Source organism: Stegastes partitus, unplaced genomic scaffold (genome assembly GCF_000690725.1).
Source record: "Stegastes partitus isolate 25-593 unplaced genomic scaffold, Stegastes_partitus-1.0.2 Scaffold1404, whole genome shotgun sequence".
NCBI lineage: Eukaryota > Metazoa > Chordata > Actinopteri > Pomacentridae > Stegastes > Stegastes partitus.
In genome coordinates, this window is record NW_007579135.1 from 156,672 (window position 1) to 183,670 (window position 26,999).

General features: G+C 40.1%; 1 protein-coding gene across 3 annotated transcripts in view; it reads right to left on the bottom strand.

Moving 5' to 3' along the window:
• cacng7a (calcium channel, voltage-dependent, gamma subunit 7a) overlaps positions 1-17,659 on the bottom strand; it is a 29,159-nt gene extending 11,500 nt beyond the window's left edge. For all 3 annotated transcript variants that reach the window (XM_008299347.1, XM_008299346.1, XM_008299345.1), the window contains exons 1-3: positions 17,464-17,659; positions 12,188-12,274; positions 7,989-8,129 (exon numbers count right to left, since the gene is read on the bottom strand). In XM_008299347.1, the coding sequence (XP_008297569.1) occupies positions 7,989-8,129; positions 12,188-12,274; positions 17,464-17,659 (424 nt within the window). The remainder of the gene's footprint in view (positions 1-7,988; positions 8,130-12,187; positions 12,275-17,463) is intronic.
• Between the last annotated feature and the right edge of the window lie 9,340 nt (positions 17,660-26,999).

Genomic DNA, 26,999 nt, shown 5'->3' on the forward strand with positions numbered 1-26,999 from the left:
TTTGTGACCCATCTTCACGAAATCAGTCGCATTGCGCCGTGGGCTATATCCGAGACAAAGCCCAAATTAGATCGGTCCATTTAGTTGTTTTCTACATGTAGGTAACATATAAAAGTACAGAACGTACCAATATTACGCTCCATGTCACTGTCAAATACCATCAGGCCCAGTGCGACTGATTTTGTGCAGATGGTCACATTTAGGCATTTTGCTAATTGGCATTGTTGTAGTATTTATAGAAATCCATTTTGATTTTGACATTAAAGCTTTTTCTATTTGGAAATTCTTAATAAACAAGCCAAGTTAAATTGACCATGGTGCAATGTTGAAGAGCCATAAAAGGGGAAAACTTTCAAGGAGGGGTGAATACTTTCTATAGGCACTATATCCCCACGACAACGCTGTGTCATTGCTGGAGAATGGTTTGGCTGTATCTCATTACCATTCTGCTAAAGGGGGAAAAATTGCAGTGACTTGTTTGTGTTTCTTTAATCCATCAGAATAGTATTGGATGGCGCTCAGCCCAGGATGCAGCAATGGTGACCCTGCAAAATAGTGTCCTGAGGAAGTGGATTTGTTTTGTTGGAACATGATTGAAAAGCGAAACTCTTTCCGTAACTGAAGGGCAAACATGCTTCTGTTTCTGTGAGACTACAAATGCTGTAAAGATATTCTCTGTAGATCTGTAGACTTTTTGCAAGATACAAATCTTTGTCAAAACTTGCCATTATTAGCATGTAGTTGCTGCTTTGAGGTTGTATTTGTTTCCAGTGCTTAGCTGGTACATCCAGCTCTACTGGTAAGCAGTCTTGTTTGTTTCCTAATTATGACAACTGATCAGTAGAAACTCGTAGCTGGAATAAATTATGTCACATAGTCATGCATGTGTATATTTCCTTTGCAACTGGCAGTCAAAAACGCCACACAGTTCAGTGAATTCTCCTGTGGTGTAGGTGCAAATCTTTCCTAAATTTCTTCCTGTCGAATGAGTTGGCATTAGCAGACGTATCTGCTTGTTACTGGAACACTCTGCACAAGACAACATCACATGCTTATTTGAGTGTTGAACACGTCTCACAGAAACAGTGGACATTTATCTGCTGCTATTATAGCTTTTTTTTCCAACACAAGCACAAGGTTTTAGAACCTGGCTGCAAGGATTTTGTCTCATTTAGCTAACAGAGGCATAATATTGATGTGCGGTAATAAGGCTGGCTCACAGTCAATGTTTGAGTTCATCCCAAAGGTGTTCGATGTAGTTGAGGTCAGGGCTTTGTGCAGGGTCTTCTGCACAAAGATGGAAAACCACTTCTTTATGGACCTGGGTTTGTGTAAGAGAGAAGTGCTATGAAACACTAAAAGATCTTTCTTTTCCTGTTGGAATTGAGAAGCCTTGCTCAAATCACAAAAAACAGCACCAGATGAGGGTCGTCTGCAAACTTTGAACACATAGCTTCATCTGGATGTAACAGATTTGAAGGTGAATCTCTCTTTTTGTAATGCAGTACCACCTGGGTCTATAAAATTGTGATCAAACCTCTGATTCAGTAACTTTCAGCCGAGCTGCATGTGTGGAATAGTATTTGACTGCACTGACGGTTGATGACCAGTCCGCTTACTGCAGTGAGATAATGGGAGAGTTTTGGCTCAGATGCAACATCTTGAAGAAAACCAACCTCCTCATTACAGTCTTTCTGCCTCAAATGTCAAACTACAACAAAGTCCCTTTCCAGACTGTTTGGTTTAAGTTGAAACTTCTTTACCAAAACGCCTGCAGCGAAACATCAAATCACTGCTGCCCTGCAGCTTTCTCAGCAGAGAGCAATTATTTGGAATTAAATTCCATTCACTGTTCAGCCAGCAGCAAGAACAAGGTATGGTCTGACAAGCTGTCAGCTGGGAAATGCATTGAAGAGCCGCAGAGTGAATCTCCCATCCACTGAGCTGTCTTTTTATCATTAACCTTTAAGGATGCTGACTTTCAACAAGCACACTTCTGTTCTTCTGCTCTGCTGCTATTTTAACATCTTCTTTAAGTGGACAGGTGACAGGGTTTTTATGCACCTCAATCTTTTTGAGTATATCTGTTTCTGACAAACTCAAAGTTTTCAACTTTTTGGACAATGGCACGTTCTCTGAATCTAAAATAATCACAAAATGTTAACAGATCTGCACTGCTAATACACACAGTCGTGAGTTTCATAACAACAACTCTGATTTTCAAAAAAAAAAAAATTTCTGTTAATCTTAATTTAGTCGCCATCCATCCATTATTTATCCATCCATCCAGCATCTATACATCGTTTAATCCTCACTAGGGTCGCGGGGGCTGGAGCCTTTCGCAGCTGACTTAGGGTGAAGGCAGGGAACACCCTGGACAGGTCACCAGTCTATCACACTTAGAGACAGACAACCAAGCACACTCACATTCACACCTACGGACAATTTAGAATCACCAATTAACCTCAACATGTTTTTGGACTGTGGGAGGAAGCTGGAGAACTCTGAGAACCCACGCTGCACGGGGAAGATCCCAGGCCCCCTAAGCAGGACGTGACCTGGGGATCTTCCAGGTGGGAGGCAACGGTGCTAGCCACGATCCACCATCCATCCATCCATTTTCTATACACCGCTTAATCCTCACTAGGGTCGCGGGGGGGCTGGAGCCTATCCCAGCCGACTTAGGGCGAAGGCAGGGGACACCCTGGACAGATCGCCAGTCCATCGCAGGGCCACACTTAGAGACAGACAACCAAGCACACTCACATTCACACCTACGGACAATTTAGAATCACCAATTAACCTCAACATGTTTTTGGACTGTGGGAGGAAGCCGGAGAACTCTGAGAACCCACGCTGCACGGGGAAGATCCCAGGCCCCCTAAGCAGGACGTGACCTGGGGATCTTCCAGGTGGGAGGCAACGGTGCTAGCCACGATCCACCATCCATCCATCCATTTTCTATACACCGCTTAATCCTCACTAGGGTCGCGGGGGGGCTGGAGCCTATCCCAGCCGACTTAGGGTGAAGGCAGGGAACACCCTGGACAGGTCACCAGTCTATCACACTTAGAGACAGACAACCAAGCACACTCACATTCACACCTACGGACAATTTAGAATCACCAATTAACCTCAACATGTTTTTGGACTGTGTGGGAGGAAGCCGGAGAACCCGGAGAGAACCCACGCTGCACGGGGAGAACATGCAAACTCCACGCAGAAAGATTCCGGTGCTCTCACCGGGACGCAAACCGGCAACCTTCTTGCTGCGAGGCAACAGTGCTACCAACTGCGCCACCTTGCAGCCCGCCACGATCCACCGTGCAGCCCAATTTAGACCTTTTTGTATGAAAGGTTTTCTAATAATAGCAGTAATGTATGTGTGAAACGTCTTAGGTCCTTTAATTATTTAACGTTTTCATAATATTTGTAGATATATTGTCCAGAGTGACGATGCACTGACTTCTTTAGGATCACAGTTTTGAATGATAGTCAGATGACCCCCCCAAGGATGTGATGCTTTAGGTAGTGTAGGGTTTGTAGTGGTGTGGAAAATAGGGTATACTTATTTCCACACCAAAGCAAGTGATTGCATTCATTAAAATTATTCAAACCAACCTTTGAATTATTCGTCCAGCGATATAATCTCAGAGTCAGCACAACAATTCTAATAAATTGTTTACTCTTGGTGATCAGTCAAGAGTGTTTTATAAAGTTAAGGGAATTAACTTAGAGCTTAGGTAACTAAAGATCACATACGTAAAGCGACTGGATGTAAACTATAGAAAACACAGGAAACAACTGTATACACACACACAACATTTATTACTAACTAAACAAACAAACAAATAACAACAACAAACATAAAATATAAAATACAAATAATGATGAAAATGCTGGTTGAGAATATGAGTGTGAAAACCGAATGTGGAACAGAGTGATGGCTTGGAGACTTAAAAGTCTTTTCACCTGAAGCAGCAGATAATCTGTTAAATTTGGAATATTGGTCGGAAGGCCAATTGTAATCATAAAACACCCGTTTAGAGACAGAAACTTGATACTTGCAGTTTCCTTGGCAGATGCAGCAGTGAATGGAGTTGGGAGACGAGGCCTTCAGCTTGAGTTGGATCAGGGTGTGGCAGTTGAAGTTGCTACATTGGACAAAAGTGAGCAGCTCTACGGCAGTTAGAGAATGCCACTAGAGAATGCCACTGCTTTTTGGGTGAAGAGGCTTTTTAATAGTAAAACTACTGACCAATCACAGCGAGCTCCGCTCCCAGAGGGACTGTTAGATGTGACATCCCAGTATCACCGGGAGGTCATGAGGTGGTCATGAGTTTTGCTCTGAAAGTAACAATGTTCCTTCAGAACTATATGTATTTGTACTGATACAAAGCTAAGCTTGTTGGAAATGAATGTGTCACGTGGAGAGCTTCAAGGGGAGTGTAAATATGACTTAGCTATCTTGTACGATTACAGAAATAACACAATGCTTAGGATATGGTAATATAACAAGCTGATAAACTAAAGAAGGACTTTCAACTGTAATTAAGCTTTGGAGTATTTATCAGGACATGATATATCATAACATTTAACAATTAAACTTAACACAAGATAATAAGGCACATCCTCTGGTACTGTGTCTTATTGTTCATCCATGAGTTCAGTTGTTAAGTTCGGTTGTTGCATGTCACAGGAAATGAGGGGTCAGCAGAGCAATACGTTAAGCTCAGGGCACTTCATTGCACCTGGCCATCTGTTAAGGTCTGCGTGGTTGAATGTTTTTCTTTGTCTTCCCCCAAAAGCTTCTTTGTGTTACGATGTTTTGCAGCTCTGATAGGTGTGATAAGGGAATTCCTAAGGGAGCTCTGCTTCCTCACTCCTCCGAGTCTGCAGAGCTGATTTACATGGCCCTGTGACCTGCAGGACAGTTCTATCTTTTTTATGGCATGTGACTTGGGTGCTGGAAAGTTCAAATGAAGTTTTTTGAATCCTTTTGGGCATCTGTGTCTGTCCATATCCCACAGTAGTCAAGTTGAAGAAGCAAAAAAGGAACTTTAAAAACATAAAACTGATTGTAGACACAAAAACTGAGGGAGCAGGCTGAAGGAAATCCAAAATAAACAAAAGGGAGAAACACAAAAACTACACTAGAATGAACGGGCATGGCATAAGGAGCACAGGCAGGAATACTGGCAAGGATCACAGGCAGCAAGCGCAGAGGATGAACACAGGGAACACAGGCAAACTGAGAACCAAAGCAGGGAGAGGCAGAACTACATTGAGAACTAATTGGGGAACAAGATGCAGGTGAAACCAATGAGGGTGGAGCAGACAATCAAACAGGCGGGAAAGACACACAAAGCGAGGAGTCAAAAAAAACACCAGAGACAAACAGGGCGAGTAACTTCAAAATTAAACAGAAAGTACCTAAAAAGGGAGCCAGAAGGCACAAATAGACAAACAGATCAAAACACAGAAAAAGAAGCAGAGGAGGATGGAGACAAAACAGAAACAGGAAGCAAAACAACAACAAATACCCCAAACCATGACAGAGGGGCAGGTTTAATGATTAACAACATATATTATAATAGAGACATACTTATAAAGGTGTAGAATTAATTTATCTATAAAATACGAGACCTGGGCTATGAAGCAAGATTTAGCGTTAGCAAGTTAACTTCACGGGCTGCAAGGTGGTGAGCAGCCAGAAGGTCGCTGGTTTGCATCCTTGTGAGGACACCTGGGATCTTTCTGCGTGGAGTTTGCATGTTCTCCCCATGCAGTGTGGGTTCTCTCCGGGTTCTCCGGCTTCCTCCCACACAGTCCAAAAACATGTTGAGGTTAATTGGTGATTCTAAATTGTCCGTAGGAGTGAATGTGAGTGTGCTTGGTTGTCTGTCTCTAAGTGTGGCCCTGTGATAGACTGGTGACCTGTCCAGGGTGTCCCCTGCCTTTGCCCTAAGTCAGCTGGGATAGACTCCAGCCACCCCACGACCCTAGTGAGGATTAAGCGGTGTATAGATACTGGATGGATGGAAGTTAACTTCAGGTTTAACCCTGGATTTACAGGACTATGTAAGTGGTTAACTTCTTATTGGGGTAAATCTCCATGGTATCTTATGCTGAACACCTAAACTGCCCCAGAGCAGGCTAACTTCAAGAAAACACATCAGTGTGAATAAAAACACCAACCACTGATCCATCAGGTATCTTGGAAAATAGAATAACGATTTGTAGACGATCTGGTCGAACAATGCATAAATAGTAAGAAGGTCTCTTTGGAAGGAAAGAGTTTTTAGATCTTCAAGAGATTTCAGAGCCATTTAATTGTTCTATTGAAAGAATACGAAGCTAAAACTTTTTATATGAAAATACATATTAGCAACACATGAATTTATGGAATACATGATTGCTGCTGTAGTTACGTCTGCTCGTGTCTTAATGATACATTTTGACATTGGTTTGGGATTATATTTTGTTTAACTTGTAAGAAATAAGCGGTTTTAGACCCGTCCATCCTTGTGATTGGTCAGGGTGATTTACAAGAAAAAGAAAAAACAAAACATTAAGTGCTAAACTTTCTGCATAAACTGTATGTAAATGCGTTAATTTGCAAAGAATAGGCCTCGACTTAAACATATGGGGTGGATGATTAAAATAAACTTGGCTACCGCTGATTGAGCCATTTCACAGCACATCATAAGTTACTAATAAACTGGCAATTTTAAATAAAGAAGAGATGCCTAAAATGCCTTTATAAATCTTTTTTTGTCAGACTTCCATGCGAACCCGCTCATGGCCGGATTTGAAAACCTAGTTTGACTTACAAAGTCCAGTGTTATATGACACATTAGAGCTGATGTGGATCGAAATGTTGCCTGTTAGAATTAAAATTTGGACAATTATACTGCTTCCTTGAAAAATCTTATGTCCTCTTAAAATATATTTGCTAATGAAAATTGGACTTTTTGATCATAATTAGCAATTTTTTACACATTTTTCTACTCAGATGTCGATTGATCTGTTACTTACGTCAACACTCCAACTGGGATTATTAGTTTTTTGACTCTTCAAAGTTGCATAAAACTCATCTTCATGCACAGAGTACATGTTGTGGTAATAGTCTGTATTTGATTATTGTGTAATTTGCTTCTGCTTGGACAAATATATTGTGTTCTTCAAGGACAACGGGCAAAAGAAGCATTCAAAACTGTCTGTGTGCCCGCAGAACACAAAAGAAAATACCTTTGCAATAAAAAAACTGAGGACGACGCGGTGAAAATGTCATTAAAGAAACCAACCTCAGTCATTCTTTAATCTCCGATACAGAACGTCGCCTTCCCCAAAGCCTTTTTTATCTGCAGTGCCAGGATGAGCTTTAAATCTTTCCCATCATGGACTGTAAAGTCTGCAATTTAAAGCGAGGCAGGGCAAGACTGACCTGGGAGCAGCTGAAGAAAGTTCACAGTTGGGCTTAATCACCTGATCATAAACCTTTGTGAGTGCCTGGAAGAAACTACCCCTCGGAGGCATATGTTGTATTAGCTGGATGGAGTTCACTGTTAGTTTGGCGTAAGTACACTGAGCAGCAAGCGTTTAGTACAGCTAGAAAACTTGTTTTCTCTCTGCAGACCCTGCATCCGGACTCTCTAACAGCTGAGGTTTGCCTCCTGGGCTGCTTTGCGACGACTTCGAGACGCAGCAGAATAATTGGAAAATCGGGAAACAAACTGTGACATGAAAACCCAAGGAGAGTGTAGCTGTTCCACAAGAGTATAAAATTAGTGTTCTGTGAGGTTTTGATGGTTTTGCATAACTTGTTTCTCTGCACAAGAACAAGGCCTGAATGAGGTAAGTAAAACTCCATATGTTACGTCTGTTACCGTCCAGAACTTTTAACTGAGCACAAAACAAATACCCCACATTCACACTTTTCTCTGACAAACAGGTGTGTTGCTTCTGTTCTTGCATGTGTACATTACCTGACAGTATGAAAAATATACCGGAAACGAAGGCGAGGATGGTGCGCTGTGGCCGTATGTGCCCAATGTTGCTGATAACGAAGGCGGTGAAAACGAAGAGCAGGGAGACCATGGGAAAGGGAGTGGCAGTTCGGACCATTTCTGTGGAAGGAGGATCAGTAAGAGAAGGTAAGGCGAGAGTAAAAACAAGCACAAATTTAAATGCGGCAAACACCGAAACCTTCAGAAAAATGTTCTAAGGGAATCCTAAATAATTTAAAATTTTACAGGCTTCCTACTCAAGTTATTCCTACTTTGTTGGTTCAAGGCGAAGCTGGTGAGTCATGAGACTCTTTACTTTTTTGAGTAACTTTCATTATTATTTGAAAGTTGCGCCGAAGGTTATTCTGTGTTCATGCTTTATTTGAATTATAATGCTGCTTGATTTAAAACTGTTTACCTTCATTGTTGATTAAAACCACTGTAGCCCTCATTATTTGCTAAGCCGCCCATGAAACACCCGTTTCAACTCTGTGTTGCAGCTTGCAATTAGAATTTTGCAACTTTGTGTTGCACTGATTAAAGTGCTGACTGCACTAAAAGATAGATGAAACCAAATCTGGGCGTTTTGAAGCTCAGTGTTGGTGGTTCTGGCTCTTAGCAGTGCCTGACTAAGTCCCGGCTAATCCAAAAAACTGACACAGAGACAGAGTGTGAGTAGAGGTGGGCCACTGATTGTCCAACAATGGCAGCCACGCCCTTAAATATGTGTTACGTTGAGCCACACTGATACGTTGTATAAAAATACACCCCTGTACAAATGTCATAAATGAGGGAACTAGCTATAGAGACCAAAACTGTTTGCAGTACCACCCAGCATACATGTTTACTTTTGCTGTGAGGTTGGGCATTTTAGCATGGTGATCTATGGGGAACGAATCTCTAGTGGAGCCTCTAGTGGCCATTTGAGGAACTGTAGCTTTGCACTTTCACATTGGCTTCATTTCTCAGTTTTGCTGCTTTAAACAAAGATCCTTTTAGTTCAACTGGTTTACTTTAACTTTTCTAAACTTCTTAAACTGTTGCTTCACAAAAACAATCAGACAAGGCAATACTTAAAAGTTTGGATTTCCACATTATACTGAATCAATGGACACTGATGCGTGCACATTGTGGTACTTAAATTTTTGCTCTATTTTACAAAACTGAAAAGTTTGTCTGCTTCATTGTCAGCTTCTAACATTACAATGCTTTGCTTATGGTCATATTAAAGCATTATTGTATATATTAGATACTGACAGTAAAAGTTAAGGTAGGGAAGAATTTTATTTTGTCTATCTCTGTCTGAAATGTTCAAACAGTACATTTTTGTGTACAAAAGCTGTCATAATTCTTACTTTAAATTGCATACAGGTATTTGTAAAGGCTTACAATTGCAGAAGCAGTAGAAGGGTCAGTTTTACACTTTGCTAATTGTTAAAATAAAACATTAAACCAATAAGAGTCGGATTCTGATGTCGAAAATCTTAAAATAACTGGAGCTGATATTTTAAAGTTGCTCTCTTGTTAGCTGTAAAAACGTCGGTTGTGCTTCAAAGGATCATGTGCTACACAAAAGACTCTCTGGTGTGTTGATATTTCTGCTTTTTGTTAAATCTCAGAGACATCTTTTCCTCTGAGAACATTTTGTCCGACATGTTTTGTGCTGCAAGAGCTGCAGAAGCTTTCCACATTTTTTTTCCTACCAAATCATAACTGCCATTTTAAAAGTCACGAAAACTATATAAAAGCAAATCCACATTTTGATTAACAGAATGTAATTTCTAACAGTAGGGCAGGTTGCAGTCAGAAATCTTGAAGTATCACATACATTTTTTGATGCATACTCATAACTGGAGGTCTGTTGGTGTTAAGCTGCGTAAGGCGTATGATTTATTCAGCAACCTTCTCCCACCGAGCCACTGCGGGTGTTATGACTCGTGTGTCTACCTGAGGACATTTATCTAGCATTAAACGGACCGCATGTCTTCCCGCCGGTGTCTCTAACAACAGCGTGCGCTTTACTTCAAAGAGGCAGAGCGAACTGCAGAGGGGAGAGCACTTTGAAGCCGGTTCAGAGTGTCAACATCTTAAATCATTCAAACAGCTCAGAGACAAAATGGCTCCACGGGGAACATCGCACTGATTGAGTGAAAAATATATTCAAGTAAACACAGAATTCTTGAAAAATGAATGTGGTTCTTCACAGGTTTGACGGCCAGAAACCAAACTTTGGACGGCATTTTGGCATTGACGTGCTACGTGCTGCACTCGGTGTAAGTGAAGCCGTTTTTGTTTTCTGTGCTGCAAACACACTTGGAGTATCTGCAGGTGAGGATGGTGACCCGATGAGACAAATCAATGGCTTCTGATCCTTATTAAGTCTCTGCTGTGCCTGTGGGCTCCTGTTTGCCAGAAGGCAAAAGAGACACACACTACTACAGACACTGGTTTTTGCAGCTCTTTTAAGATATACTTGTCATTTTCTAGTTCAGCAAGTTAACTGGAAGGTTTAGTTAAAATACACGCACAGCTATATACCATTTAGGAGGAACTGACAACCTAAAAACCAAACCTCTACAACTAGTCCTACATGAGTAACTACTTTACAAACTACACATATAGCTTCGTATTTAAACAGTACAGCTTCCTGATCAAAACCTCACCATCAAATACATTTTGTACAAAATCAGAAGGCAAAAGAGACACAAACTAATACAGACACTGTTTCTTTTTAAAGAATGGATTGTCCTTTTCTAGTTCTGCAGTTTCACTCAAAAGCTTTAGTTAAAATACATGTACAGTTATATACTGCTTAGTGGGACATGAAAACCTAAAATCCAAACCTTTAAACCATGTCTTCAATGAGTAGAAGAAGTCCTACATGAAAGACCAATTTACAAACTGCCTATATAGTTTCAAATCCGTACAGTACAACTTCCTGATTCACCATGTTACCTTTTATTTAACCATGCAGGTATATTTCTAAATACATTTTGTACAAAATCAAAAGGCGAAAGAGACACTAACCAATATAACAACTGGTTTAAACAACTTAACTGGAAGACTTTGATTAAAATACATGCACAGCTATATACTAAGTTCAGGGGGAAACTGAAAACCTAAAACCCAAACCTCTAAACCATGTCTTCAACTAGAAGACAAGTCCTAGGTGAAAGACTAGTTTACAAACTACATGTAAAGTTTCAAATTCATACAGTACAACTTCCTGATTAACCATTTTCATTTAATCATATAGATATATTTTTTGAATACGGTTTGTGCGAAATCAGAAGGCAAAAGAGACACAAACTAATTACTTTTTTTCAGCACTTTTAAGAATAACTTGTGTTTTTCTTTTTCAGCAACTTAACGGGAACAAATCAATTAAAATATATGCATAACTGTAAACTATTTAAGAGGAACAAAAAACCTAAAACTCAAACCTCTAAACTGTATCTACAACTACTCCTAATTGAAAAATCAATTTACAAACTGCATGTACAGTTTCATATTCAAACAGTACAACTTCCTGATCCAAAATTCAACATTCTAGCTTTTATTTAACCATGCATATATAAATATCAACCACACAAAGTTGTGTCAGTGTTATTTGACTGTATTTTCTAATTTTTGTTTTGTTAAATAGATTTATGCACACAAAGACCTTCATGAACAACTGCTGATCTTGTGTGCTTCGACAACATAAATATATATATATATATTTTTAAGTGAAATGTGGTTCATCCTGTGTTCTTATGCTCCAGACTCATGTGACGCATCTGAGAAAATATCATCACCAAAAAATTACAGTATAAGATTACATATGTTTGAATTTGTTATATGTTGGCTCATATACTTCAGATAAAATTTGATTTAAATTTGATACGCAGCTCATTTCTTTTTTACGTCCTAACACTGAGAGGAAAAATCAGCAATGAAGTCTCAAAATAAATTGGAGTGAAGCTGATCCTCTACAAAAAGAGACATGACTTGATGCTACTGAGTACATTCAGTCATTGGGAAAACCGGCTTATCTACTGAGAGTTAAAGGTAATATTTCTACCTGAGATCCTTTTTTTCCTGCTTCCAACACATCCATGTAATTCACCTCAACTGTCAGTAGTTTTAATGTTGCAGCAAAACAGCGTGACACCTTCATACATATAAAGATGACTTACTGAGTATGTTGGCCGTATTTTCCGTCGTGATCTCTATCTCCGGCTCGGTGAAATACTCTGACGCCACACATCTGCCCTTCTCAGGTCCTGTGGAAGGAAGAAAAATGAAGAGAAGGAGTGGTAAGTGGGTGGCTGAGCAGGCCTTATTGGGGTCTTTTTCGGGTCACAAACAATATGGAATTATTTGCATATAAAAATAAAACCAGGATAAAAAAACAAAGCAAAAATAAATAAATAAAAGAGGTTAAAGGACACAGACAAAGGCCAGACAGTGAGACATTCTAAAGAGATTTAGAAAGGACGAATGAAGGGAGAGGTGAAAGAGAAGACCCCAAAAGAGATGTGCGGGGAGGACAAAAAAAAATCAGGGGAGGCAGGGAATGGAAGTGAGAGGAAAAAGTGAATTAGAAGCAGAGACAGATGGAGGTCAGGAGGTTCGGGAGAAAACAAGGTCTGAGTTGAGAGAGAGAGAGAGGAGAGCTGAATACAGACGACGATTGACCTCAAACTGTAGGAAGAGAACACACACACACACACACACAATACACAATACAGACATCTGTACAGACACAAAAATATGCCAACAAAAATGATGCATGCATGCGCAGACAAATGTGATATCTCTCCTCCCTCTTGCAGCCGCGCACACTTGGCCGATCCAAATGCCACCAGCGTTTTCCTCCTCTGACCTTTTGTACCAGGCGTCAGACAACAGGGAAACACAAACATGGCCACCTCCCCAGAGCAACACCATGATGACCCGAAACACAGAGACAGCTACTGCAATAAGGACAGTTATTTGTGTCCACCCCGCTGTTGTTTGCGCGTCTAAGAAAGAAAACACATTTCATTTTTTTTTTTTCCCTTTTGGCTTCGACACAGTTGCCTATGAAAGCAAAGTTCTACCAGATGGGACAAAACTCTTCACCAACTCTTATTACATCTCGTCTGTGTATCGGAAAGGTCAGACGCTCATCGCCTTGAGAATCGTGAGCAGAAATTTACGGGGGGATCCCATAACGCCAAAGATGGTGGTTGTATGGCACGCCCCTCAACAAAAAAAAGCCAGTCATCTGCTTTATAAGAGCCAAACCAGGACACAACTGGTGAGGCAATATATATATATGCCAAAACCCGTCAACAGGTTTGAGGCATGTTATTTTTTTTTAAATCACCAAAATGATGCCAGTTATTAACCAGAACTTAAACGTATGACTTTAAACTGTCCTATTGTCATTGAACTACTCACCTGTGGCGTTCCATTCTGGAAGAAAACTTAATCAAGTCTAGGCTTAAATTTGTGATACTTCATCACATATTTAGTTCTACATGTCTCTCTGTTTTTTTTTTTAAGTGTCAAATACAAACTATTTCTGCAGGAAACAAACAAAATCTGCACTCCTTTGCACAATAGTGAAGCCATTAGTGACTCGACTTCAACCAACAGTCATAAGACAAAAATTCATGGGCTTTTCAGGTGAGACAACAAATCAAAAACTTAAGTGCTTAAATACCTACAGTATGTAGAGCCACCACTATTTGTCACACTTGTGGGCACTTGGAAAAATGTACATGTTGATTACAGTTTTGTTTTGGGTTTTTTTTTTTGTTCTTTTTTTTTTTGCTCAAATAAAGAATCCGACAAATTCAACAATTTTCTTTCCTCTTGATTTCTGTCATAACTGTGTCAATAAAATAAGTTCTCTCTACTTCTAGTCATGGTTGTGCTATTTCCATAGGAAGTGCAGGAGTAAAAAAAAAAAATAGGCCCGCAGAGAATAAAAATGAGGCAGGAGTAGAAAATGCCCAGAAACTACTTGGGATTCAAAGGGTTAAACCTTATTTTGGGAAAAAGTCTCCAATCTTTTCAAATGGCTTTCATCAGATTTGACTGGTAGTTTGAAGTCCTGGTGAGTTTTGAAGTGAAGGTTAGGCACAAGTTCAGGAAGATCTGTTTGCTCACATTCTGTCTCAGTTCGTCTTGGTGAATTTGGATTTTCCCTGCTACTCTGCTTCTTTTTGTCACTTCTGTTTTCGCACGCCGTCAGAATCACTTCACGCTCAATCTCAATGATGGAGCAATGATCTATCAGCCTGCGCTCTCCGAGCCAATCAGCCCCTAAACCCGGTTCTTCAGATTCATTGCAAGTCTGTCACTCTTCCTTCCACACCACTGATTGTACATCCCTGCTTCTTATCCTGCTCCATCTCCACCTCTTTCCAGTTTTTCAGGGCATCTCAGCCAGTCTCCATCACGTTACTCCATCACCACCGTAGCCTAGACTTCGGAGGGTCGTCCTCATCTCCTGCCTTCCCCTCAGACTATAATGACGCTTCTGCCGAAATACCTTGATCGAGCAATACACTTTGTCTTGCGAATTCATATAATCTCTCTCGATTGAAATTACATGTATAGCTCTCTAACCATTCACTTCAAAAAAATCTAACCTGAGACTGGAGGTGTTACCAAGAAGCACAGCTGAGTGTTGAGACTTGCTATCAAGACTTTTATACATTCAAGTAAAGGCGCTTTAAAAAAGTTACATTTAAACATAATCTTTAGTTACAAATCATGTACCAGGGTGAAGTCTAAGGGCTATAATTCTGATCTAATGCCTTATATGTCCTCTGTGCAGGTCTATTTCTGGCTGTGGAGCTGATCTGCCATTACTAGTGTTTATTATTTCACCCTGACCCCAACCAGTGGAGGCAGATGTCTCCCTCCCTGAGCCTGGTCCTGCTGGAGATCTACTCCTGGTAAAAGTGACTTTTTCCTTCCTACTTTCACCGATATGCTGATCACAGGGAATCTTTGCATTCATTGGGTTTGCCATGTATAACTCTGTTAGGTGTTAACCCTAAGTAGTCGTCCAAATTAGTCAGGTCATTTCTTAGACTAAGATTATTTTTATTTTTGTACTGGAAAGAGCTTCGGCTCACGACAGCTGTTATTTACAATGTTTGATGTAAAAATTGGTGACTTGGTTTTCACTTGGGCTGCAAGGTGGCGCAGTTGGTAGCACTGTTGCCTCGCAGCTAGAAGGTCGGCTGTTTGCGTCCCGGTGGGGGCACCGGGATCTTTCTGCGTGGAGTTTGCATGTTCTCCCCGTGCAGCGTGGGTTCTCTCCGGGTTCTCCGACTTCCTCCCACACAGTCCAAAAACATGTTGAGGTTAATTGGTGATTCTAAATTGTCCGTAGGTGTGAATGTGAGTGTGCTTGGTTGTCTGTCTCTAAGTGCAGCCCTGTGATAGACTGGCGACCTGTCCAGGGTGTCCCCTGCCTTCGCCCTGAGTCAGCTGGGATAGACTCCAGCCCCCCCATGGCCCTCGTGAGGATTAAGCGGTGTATAGATGATGGGTGGATGGCTGGCTTTTACTTTCAGAGCACTTTGTTCACCCTTGTTTTTAAATGTACTATAGGAATACAGATATTATTTTTACTAACATCAAATACAATTCAAAATGTGCTGCTGAAAACTGACAATGTGTCATCCTGCACACTGGTGCTCTAATTCCAGGAGTCCCCTGGCAGAAAGTGGATCACATCGGTTCCAGTCAGTCTCTGGTACCTTCATAAATTCAGAACGCAACCCGTCCTTCTAAAGGAAAATGTGCACGTGTCCTGTTGATATCATTAGCAGCAGTCTTGCACTGTTTCAGCCAACAGAAAGTGACACAGCAAAATTTATTTGCACTGACTCACACAGCAGGCGGGGAAAATCTGTTTTTAGGCTCGTCTGTGTCCTCTAAAGGTGCCTCAAAATGAGTAAACAGATCAACAGGTAATTACAAAATAAACAAGTAAACAAGTGCACTCTGGCAAAAATAAAAAAAATCACAATTTGTTACCTCTTCGGTGGGTGGGTGTAGCGGCTGCTTGTGCTCTTGCTTGCAAATTGGAAAGCAAGTTCCAGTGTAAAATTGGACTGTTCAACAAATATTTCATATTATCACCTCATATGTTCCACTCTAATCCAGACTGAGAGACAATCTGGTGTCTCAAAGTGTGTCAAATCTCAGTATGGATTTAGCCTCTGGGCGTGATTTCACTGATCTCACTCCTTCAGTTGAAATGAACTAATTAAATGGTTAATAAGAGGCGGAAAAAGTCTGATTTGTGTGTAAAAACAGCTCCTGCTTCCCTTTGAGCTGCAGCTAAAATCACAGTAAAGGCAGGTTTCTGAAGGTCCTTAGATTGTAGTGATATCATCTACGGACATGCTGCTTGCTTTTTCTCTCAAACCACCAGACTCGGTTTATCGTTCTGGATTCATTAGTGGAGATCCCTGCTATTCACAACTGCAAGAAGCATGTTGTGTCTTTTCATTCACAAATCTAATATTTTCACTCGATATAGCATCTGCGCTCTATCAGACCCGCTGCACTGACGGATGCATCAAGCTTTATTCTAAACTTAGAAAACAGGCCTTTAGGGTCATTCCATCGTAAATATAACATTTTTAGAACAATTTTTGCCCAACTATTTCTGATTTGCTTGAATTTGTTTATTTATTTTTATCATAAACTACAGAAATGTCTAAAGATATTTAAGAAATTGTAGCGCAACACATCCTTTACTTTCCAAGCTATTTCTTTTCAAAGGTGAGTTTAAAAATTCAAACATAGCCCCAAATTTGAATGTTGAAAAAAAAAAACATGCTGAAAACAAAACAAAAAAACATTTACGTTGGAAAAATGTTGTATTTCAAGCTAGCAATTTTTAAATTTCTGAAATTTTTGAGATGGAATCACTCTTTAGTTTTTGTGCACCAAACACCTGGAATTGTCCACAACACATCCTCAGGATCGACACCACTAATAACTCGATGAGACAAAGATTTCAAACTGCTTCCCCTCAGTGTGAATTTGTTTTCACTGGATTTTAGCCTCTTTGGAATTTTTCTACCTCTAAGTATTATCTGTATCCCAACATCACTACAAACAGGGGAAACCTTGAGGATTTTCAAGGCTTAAATCAATGTCTGGTTCCACTATCTTCAGTCATACTTCCACCTGTTTTATCACTGCAGGGGTGGTAAAGATCCACACTTTGACAAAAAAGACTTATGATCATGTAAAATAGTGGGAACGTCACAGTTGAACAAACAAATCTCGTGTAAAAAACGGTCTTGTGTCAGCCTGTGGTAGTGTTTTTGTTAATATCAAATTAGCTACTCTAATCTAACCCAGAAAACCTAAATAAGCAGAGACTGAAAAGCAAAAAGCCACTACAAGCAACCTGACATAAACTGAATGGTCTGAAATTGTGGCTGACCTGCCACGAAGCAGACCCTCCAGAGGCCGGAGTGCAGCGCCATCTTGACCTCGGTGGTCTGGTTCTGCTGCAGGACGATTCCTTCCTCCATCAGCAGCCAGTAGTCGGTCGACACGGCGACGCCCACCAGCAGCAAACCGCAGGCTCCGAACACCGACGAGAGCAGAGTCAGAGCCCTCGTGCTGAACGAACTCATCTGAGGAGGGAGAAAGAAATAATCATTTCACCTATGTTGGTCTGCACGCAGCAGAGGGGGAGAAAACACTGGATTTGGATCATGTTAAGGAATCAAATAGGGGAGGAAAAATGGACAAAGAAAAGAGGAAGTGACAAGAGGGCAGAAGGGAATTGATTTAACTTATCCATTTTTTTTTTTTTTTTAGATTTTAAAATATGCAGAAACAGCAAAGGACGAGGAATCACTGCTTTTAATCTCTCTTGACTTTCACTGACATGAGCTGTTAAATATGTATGCACGTATGAAGAAGAGGAAAAAGAGAGGCGAGGAAGTGAACAACCGTCAAAGAGCTGGTTTCTGGCAGAAAATAACTACATTACAGTGTCATCACAGCAAATCACCATTTTATTCAAAGCACTGAACAGCTCTTCACTGCAGACTTCAGGTTTGAAGACGTTTCTTTGCGTGTCGCGGGACCGCGTGAGTGCTTTTGCAAAACGCATATAGTGCCAGTGAAATCCAAGGACACGACGGGGGGATTTCACTCAGAAAACAGGAAGTAACAACAAAGTCGAGAAAAAGGTCAGAAGGCAGCGCAGTGCCCAGAAAAATGATTCACGTCGCCTCGGAAGTTTCCCATTTTATTGCTTTTGAACACTGACTCAGTCAATTTAACTTGACTTTTACAAAAAAAAAACAAAAAAAACCTCATGTCAAAGTGAAAACACATTTTTGCAAAGTACGAATTAAAAATTAAGTAAAATAAGCAACTACACAAGTATTTGCCATCGTATAAAGAGTTATTTTTGATATTTTTACTCTTACTTTGTAGAAATGTGTTTTCACTTTGAACATTTTTTCAAGAGTATTGCATGTTTTCACTGTCAAAGGTGCTATATAAATGAAGTTATGAACCTTTTTTCGTAAATTCTCTTTAAAAATTGACAATAGCTCAATGTTGAAAAGCAACTAAAGGCCTTTCCTGTATTTATTTTATTTTATTTCGAGGAGCCTTTTTACAGGTGCTCTAAGTAAGATGCTGAATGAAGGGATTCGAGAACAGCGTTAAAAGTTCAGGAGGTCAAGAATTAAGTGGAAAGTCCTCAAATACAAATGAAAGGCAGAGAAGTACGGTCACAAGTGAACATAAAGGATGCACAAAAGGAACAAGAGGAAGAACTCTATTAGATGATCAACCACCCTGCTGAAACATAATGCAGTTTCCTTACAACAGATTGAGGTTTTTAACACAAAGGATGAAGCCTTCAAGAATGAAATTTGGAAAAATGCACTCATTTTTATCTAGATAGCACGTTTCAAACAACCTGAGTCGACCAACATGCTGAACATGTTAACAGTGAGAAAGCTACAAAAATAAGCGCAAAAAATCAATCAGCTTGTAAAAGAGAGTCAAATCGTGTAAAATGTACAAACCAGGATATACAGGGTGACAAATTATAAAAAGAGAAAAAGGAAAACAGTGAGTTCAACAACAAATGTGAACATACTAATGGCACATAATGTACTTTAAGCCTGCAGTGAATGGACTCGCTCAATATGACTCAAAGAGTTTCCTTCTGGGAGTCACAGGTAGAGTTCAGGGTTTCTTCATGCAGGCGCTGATCAATAATGTATCAGAATCCTTGAAAATGAGGAGCTTGTTCACAGTGTAGAAAACAAGAAAAAAAAAGAACTGTGCCATCACATTAAAAAAATGTGAAACTGTGCTGTTTGGAGCGCTTTGGCAAATGGCACGAGGTAATGTTGAGTATACGGAGCTTTCTCTAAAAGGGCAGCACGATCGATAAATCTTTAAACCTCTAAGTTAGTTGCGGTTCCATACATGATGCCGATGTCGAGGACATGACTGAAATAATGAGCTTCTCCTGGAGCTGATCCGCTGAGGTTGGCTTGTCAGGCTTCCAGGTAACCTGCAGTGCAGTTTGACACTCACTAGGTGGCAGAAACGCTGCCTCTGCCATGCATCACTTCAACTGTTGACACACTGAGAAACATCCTCTTTACACACACACACACACACACACAGCAGAGCCTCATCCATCCAGTCAAAATGGAGGTCACATTCAGCGTGCTGTGGGTGTAGCAGGCGTGAAGCATCATGCTGTAATACACCAGCTAAACAGGACGTGGACCCTGAGAAACGGGTTTCCCCCTGAATCCAAACCCTCTTCCCCACCCCCACACCATCATTTTTGCACATTACTGTCTGACTTTTTGTCTCCATCTGAGCTACTTTTGAGCACTACTTCGCAGAAACAGCCTGCTCGTCTCTAAGCCTGTATAAAATGATAATAACTGACAGGACACCTGCAGCTCAAATCACCTGCAGCGGTGCACAACGCAAACTGCATAAAGCCGATAAAACGTGGCTTCATGTGCATTTATGAAATTGTATGCAGTGCTGTCAATAAATGATACATAAAATACTGATGCATTTACAGTTTGAGCTGCTGAAGCTCTACTTTTAGCAAAACACAACAAAAGGACGCCAAAATATGTCAATAAGATGAACGCTATGTGTGAGTACATACAATAACTAACAATAATCTATTATAAGTAAACATTTGATATTAAACTCATAGCTGATAATACAAAACAGCATGAAAATGATACTTCATGCCCATTTTTTTTAAAGGTTCTAGCAGGGGTTTTTTTTTTGCATGACTTCAAGGTTTGTAAAGACTTTAAAATGAAATATTAAGATATATTTTAAAACTTCTTTTTGCCTTTGTTTACATTGAAATGATTTCAAATAGTCTTGCTGTAAATATCGTTCTGATCTGTTGTCAACTGGAATCGTCAACAGAAACATTGTATTTGTTAAAACAGTAAGAAATTATAACAGACAAGCTACAGAAGTGTGTTTTTGTAACACTTTGGCCTACTATTATTGATTACTATTATTATCATTACTATTATTATAATTACTATTCAGGGGAAATTCATTTTTGAATTAAATATTTAAAAATCAGTTATTTGAATTGTATTAAATAACTATTATTATCATGATTATCCTCACCATTATTACTATTAATGCTAATAATTACTATTATTATTGTTATTATCATTATTACTATTTTTATTATATGACTATTATAACTAGTAGAACTATTATTGTTATTATCATTGTCATCATGTAACTTCAGTTGCAAATTTATGTTTGGACTTCATTCAACAGAACTCAAAAAAGAACCCTGAAAAGTTCTGCAGTTCATCTGACCATTATAAAAACATGCACATCCTTCTGATCATAAGTTTTCACTGCGGTCATAAGAATTCTCCCCTTTCACAGCAATTAACGTTTCATTAAACATATAAAGCACAGGCATTTTTATTTATTTATTTATTTATTTTTTACATCATCCAGTTCAGGAGGGATATTTACAGCCAAACCGAATATTTTTCACATCGCCACAAATAAACGACATTCAAAGCCGGGTGTTACAGGAGGGTTCACTGACTCTTAAAATGTTGTTTACGAGGGGGAGGCTGAGAAAGAGAGAAGCCGATAAGAGACCAGGCGAGAACAAAATGAACTCGGCGAGACAAGATCAGAAGCGAACAGATAAGAAGCGAAAAGAAAGTCGCTGTCAGGCAGGAAGGGAGCGAGGCGTGACCTCATCACTCAAGTAAGACGCTGCAGAGCACATTCAGCAGTGTCAGAGAGGATTCGCTCACTCAGACGTGAGTCACCCGTTACAAATATTTTATATAGTAAAACATCCCTCAACAGAAATCCCCCCGCAGAGATTAAAGCAGACGCACAGGTACGCGGCGGTGAAACTGCTCGTGTGTGAGCAGACAAGCAAAAACATTCACTGCGAACTTCAACTTTCTCAGTTTCATAAGAAATAGTTGCTGGTAAGACCTCGACCATGGACCAGTCTCAGAAACTTGTGGATAAGTCATGAATTTTTTAAATTTCTAAGAAGGGAATGTATGTATTTGAGCTTGGAGCCAGACGGTGCAACTTGTGTTATTTTTCAGGCAACATATAAATTTTAAAACAGGACTCGATCCGCCGAAAATATAAATATAGAAAAAGTGCATGCAGTCAGATTTCTGCACCTTGCTGTAAAAGTGTAAACAGACAGACAGAGAGAGAGAGAGAGAGGTGACTTTCTGCACATCCAAACAAGACGTCCGACGCTTTCGCAGACGAAAGTCACGTCCTCTGAATAAGACAGAGGTTGATTTGTTGCTCGGCTCGTGCAAATAGGCATCAGTCTTAGCGGTGGAAATGTCAGGCTCAGCGCGAGAGGCAGTCAGGCATTCAGAGGCGCTCAGTCAAAACACACAAATCCATCCTCCACTTAGAACGCCAGAGACAGAGTCGAGTACCTGCAGGACTCAGATAACTGTCTCAGCCTGTGGGCTTTCACACCGCTTCATTCAGACTTTGGCACATTCTGGTGACTGAAACACACAAAGTATAACGACTTTCAGACTTCGGGAACAAGGCGACGGATGACGACAGCTGGTAAATATTGGTCTAAAAGTCTGGACGTGTAACTACTGCAGTTCTCTGAGATGTCGCCTTATTAAGACAGAGCTAACTGGAGAGAAACAGAAAGATTGTAATGTTTTTTTTGTTTGTTTTGAACAGTTTTTTGTGCATTTGTTTTACCATAAACCAGTGTTTGCTAAGCCTTAGTGAATGGACACCAGCTAATCTTTCCACTAAGTGTTCTTAACAGAAGTTTGAAGAAAGTCTGCAGAACATTGTGCAAGCAACACGCTTCACTGTAGCCCTAGTTTGTGCACACGCTGTCCTTTCTATGATACCAGATTAATAAAACGGTTTTTAAATACATACACAACCAGGGTTCCTCATGCATCTTCCAGCAAAATGCAGCTGATTTGACACTGTTGTGTCTCCATTTGAGCCAAAGCAAACAAAGACAAGAGGCAAACAACTCTAGCCACTCTGAACCTGGTGTGCAACTCTCATTGGATAGTTGGCTGAACAGGGTTTCAAATCTATTGGATGATAAGTCCAAGGGTGGCTGTTGCCATAGTTCCAAAGCAACCAGTTGTCACACACCAACACTACGTCAGGAATGAATGAGAACTGAGCTGAAGTTACAGAGATAAAAGTATATAAAGTAGCAGAGCAAACATTTGTAACATGTGACAACCCAGAGGAAGCATGAGTCCTGTCTTAAAGTTACAACAAAAGTAGTTTAGGTAGCAAATGAGAAGTGTAACAATTGAGAGGAAACGTGACAAATTTAGATGTTTGTTCATGAAAAACATCTCCAATATGGATCCAATAAGCCTCGGTGAGTTCTGGTGGCTCCAACTTGACGAGAAGGAAAGATTTCTACTATTTTTCTGTATTTTTGTAATCCTGACAACTTTAATGATGCTGCAGAGTCGGGATTCGCTGTCAAGCAACAGCATAATCAGTACATTTTACACATTTTGTTTGTTTGTATTATAATTAGTTATTCAAGAGGATGTGATATTTTTAAAGAAGACGGTGGTAATGATTAAGATTTTCCAAAGTGACTGAAACAATAATTGATTGATTTATTTTTTATCCTGTTAACATTAAACTCAATAAGCTAAGACTTTTATCCATCATTTCAGTTCATTTCATTTTATATTACCTACATTTTGGTTTTGTCTCCATCTTGTCCATATGGATCCGTGTTAACTGCAATGTTTGTTTGGAATTGGTAGGGATCAATACAATATCTACAAATGATACAGGATGTTCTATGTAGCTTTAGATGCTCTGCAAACGACTTTACAGGCAAATACAGACCAGAGAGAGACAGCAGCCTGCAGAAATGTGGGTTTGGAGGACAGAACTGTTGTGATGGGTCAGTGCATGAATATTTCGGACACGCAAACATACAATTGAGTTTTCATCACTTCGAGGGACATCGCATTGACTTACCCTAACCACAATCACCACTCGCCCAGCAGCAGCAGCCCTCACTCCAACCTTAAACCAAGTCTTCCCGCTAATGATTTAGCTTATAGGAACTTGATTTTTTTTGTCCCCAAAAGGGCAGGAAGACGCCACAATGTGTAAACAGATTTATGTCCTCGCAACATGAGCAACGCGAGTACACGTATACGAAACACACACACACACCGAACCAGGCCTGTGTTTGCTGAGATAGCAGACAACAAATGGGCTGGGATGAGGTTCTCTTTGTAGTTTAAGCCCGGAGAATATAACCACAATTCCCAGGTTGCACCAGCCACTAACTAACTCTGTGTGCGCGAGGGGCAATCCGGGAGCAGAGGCGATGTAATGAATTACAGATGAATGGAGTGGTGGTGCTTAGGAACAAACAATCTGAGGTAATGATGTGGGGAAAAAGGAGGGAGGGAAGGTGGGAAGGAGGAAAAGAGGGTGGATGCTTTTGACATTGTGGGTGTCGGAGAAACGGGGGAATTGGAGAGAGAGAGGGACTTGGTGAAGGTAGTAGAAGGTGGAGAAAGAGTGTAGAAAAACAAGTGAGAGGGAGAGAGGTGAAGAGAGGCAGCAATTAGAAGAGAGGGGAGCAGGATTAGGACGACGGAGGCAAAGGAGAGGGAGGAAGGAAAGAAGGAGAGAGTGGGTGAGGGGAGAAAACTAATTAATGTAGTGAGGAGAGAACATGAGGGAGCGAGGAGAGAGGGTTTGGTTGAAGAAGAAGGAAGAAGATTTCTGAAGATGCATTATTAATGGCTGATACAGGCAATAGCCAATTCAGTTTTAAAGACATTGTTTTTCATGCAAATAACTACAAAGATCTAAGTTTGCTTCCATCAGTGAATGAGATACAAATATTTTTAGTTGGTGAGATGTTAGCGTCACTCATCTCGCTACTATGCAATGTTCTGCGGGGGAAACTTTGGGTTTCATGTTTTCCAGCAGCAACATCGCACCACATCACACTGCAAGCATTATAGACGAACGGAACACGACCGAGGCTCGAGACCCGGCCTCCAAACTCCCAGATCTTAATCCGATCGAGGGATGCACCATGCCAGCCATAGGAACTCCAAGGATTCGCCGCCAACTTTCAGGTGCCAGACACCACAGACTCCACGTTAGAGCTGTTCTGGCAGCACAAAAGGAACATTCACGGTATTAGGCAAGTGGTTTTAATGTCGGGGGCCAGTCGGTTTATGCTTCATTTCCATTTAGTTGGCAACAAACACTCGCTGCGATCTAAAGTTTGTGTATAAAAATCACAGTGCTGATTTCTGATTTTCATTTCAAACTGACTTTGAGACTTTGGGATCTGGACTGCAGATTTTCAGCTGACATGTTTTGACCTGACATATAAGTCTATGAATTGTAGCTTACCAAAATAAGAGTCAAGTTGCAAATTTTATTTAATTTAAAAAAAAATAAAAAAAATCATTAAATACAAGCAAAATAGTTTCACCTTCGGCATAAAGATAATTTCTTTTTTTCATTTTTAATGTTAATATGTCATTTAAACGCTGATTGTAGATGGATAGATAAACAGACAGACAGACAGATATTTTATTCATCTGTTTGGGGAATTTCCAGCCATTATGTATAATTCATAAATTGGAGTAGAATCATGAATGAGAGTGCAGCACCCTGGGAGCTGTCCACCACTGTGGTGCTGAAACCTTCGCTATACTTCACTCGGCCGCTCTGACTCTCCTCCCCTTTGGCAAAATACATTCCCTTTCTTTGACTCTCATTTTCTCTCTCTTTCTCTCTCCCAGGTCCAGTCATAGCTATTTTTTATTTTTATTTTTATTCTCTGCTGTTTACTTTTTAGCAGTATTTTGGCATGAACTAGACAAGTGATGTGCTAGCAAACAATCACTACTTTAGACACTGGAAATGAACGTTTTGAGCTTTCATGTCTCTTCTTGATTGTTACATGTAAGAAGGAATGTTGAAAGTAGCTGCTAGCAGAAGGACTTAAAGGTGAAAATGCTGAAACCTAACTCCACTGTAAACCTCAGTTTGGAATTCAAACCAATACAAAAATGCTTATTTCTGGTTTCAACTCTATTCTAGAAGCTTTCCTTCAGATAGTTCAAAGGTCAAAGGTCAGCTACAGCGCTGGCTTTTCTTCAAGGACACTTCAACGGCTGAAAATTGCTGACCATCCCGTTTTTTGCAGGGTTTTTTTTATGTATCTTTATTTCTCATTCAGCCTAGTTTTCTTGTTTGTTTTTTGTTTTGAAACATTAGCTTTTGAATTTTTAGCTATTTTCTCCATTAACTGGTTCAATAACTGGCTTCACACAATCCTAACCCTGAAGCATCGTTAGCTAACAAGCCCCCCTTCAGTATCATTTACAAAAGCAAAGATGTACGTTGCCGCCGGTTATATTTAATTTGCCGCTTTGCTTCCTCATTACAAAGCAACCCAAAACTCCTCCGCACAATTCACTTTTTTTTTTCGTCAGATACATTATTAATTCTGTTTAATTTTATTGGAGGCTTATGAGCATCCTAAATGAAGTCCGCCCTAATGAATGAGTGTGCGTTACTAATTAAGGCATTAAAACGGGGTTGTCGGTGTAGGAGTGATAGTAAGTTCCCCCTTAATCAGGAGCTTTGTACATCTGAATTAATTTCTGGAAATAGTCCATGTACTTAATAAGGAGCCCATTGTGCAGGACAGTCAGACGGAGATTGTTTTTATCTGCTATCAACAAGCCTCTTTATAGGTGATTGTGATGTTTGTGTTGGTAATTGTTCTTCGCACTTAATGAAGAAAGTTACGATTGTATAGTCTGATGCACACAGACAAGCTGGGCTGAGCTAAATTTCCGAATCAGATAAAAATGGAGTCATAATAAGGTGTATATAAAAGCATTTAGACACAGAAAAACAGAGTCAAAAACACATTTGCTCCTTTGTTGGTGAGACGTTTTTACTCTTTCAAAGGCCGAAAAACTTATTTTCTCAATCAGCTTCTTACTATAAGCGATGTCCGTGCTAAATTAAGAGCAGCTCTGTGGGTGGAACTCAGCAGCAAAAAGACAACTATCAGGATTACGAACATTTGAATTGGAATGTTATGAAAGTCGAGCTGTTCTGATCATAAAAAAAGAGAAAAGATTAAAGGTTTTGTTACTTTATATTTTTTAAAAACAGCTGTTGTTAGTATAATCCTGAACATTTTTAATGTTATTAAAAAATACTTTAGCAGGAGCTCTGACTTTTATTTTGGTAGCAAGACCTGCTGCAGTGGTTGGTGAGATTAGTTGAATGAACAAAGTTGGGCAGTTAAAATGTTAAGACATAAACAAGATAGCTCCACAGCCCGACTGTCTTCATGCCAGCTGTGATATTTCTGGATTTTTTTTTTTTTTTAAGTCCTGCACCTCTTTTGAA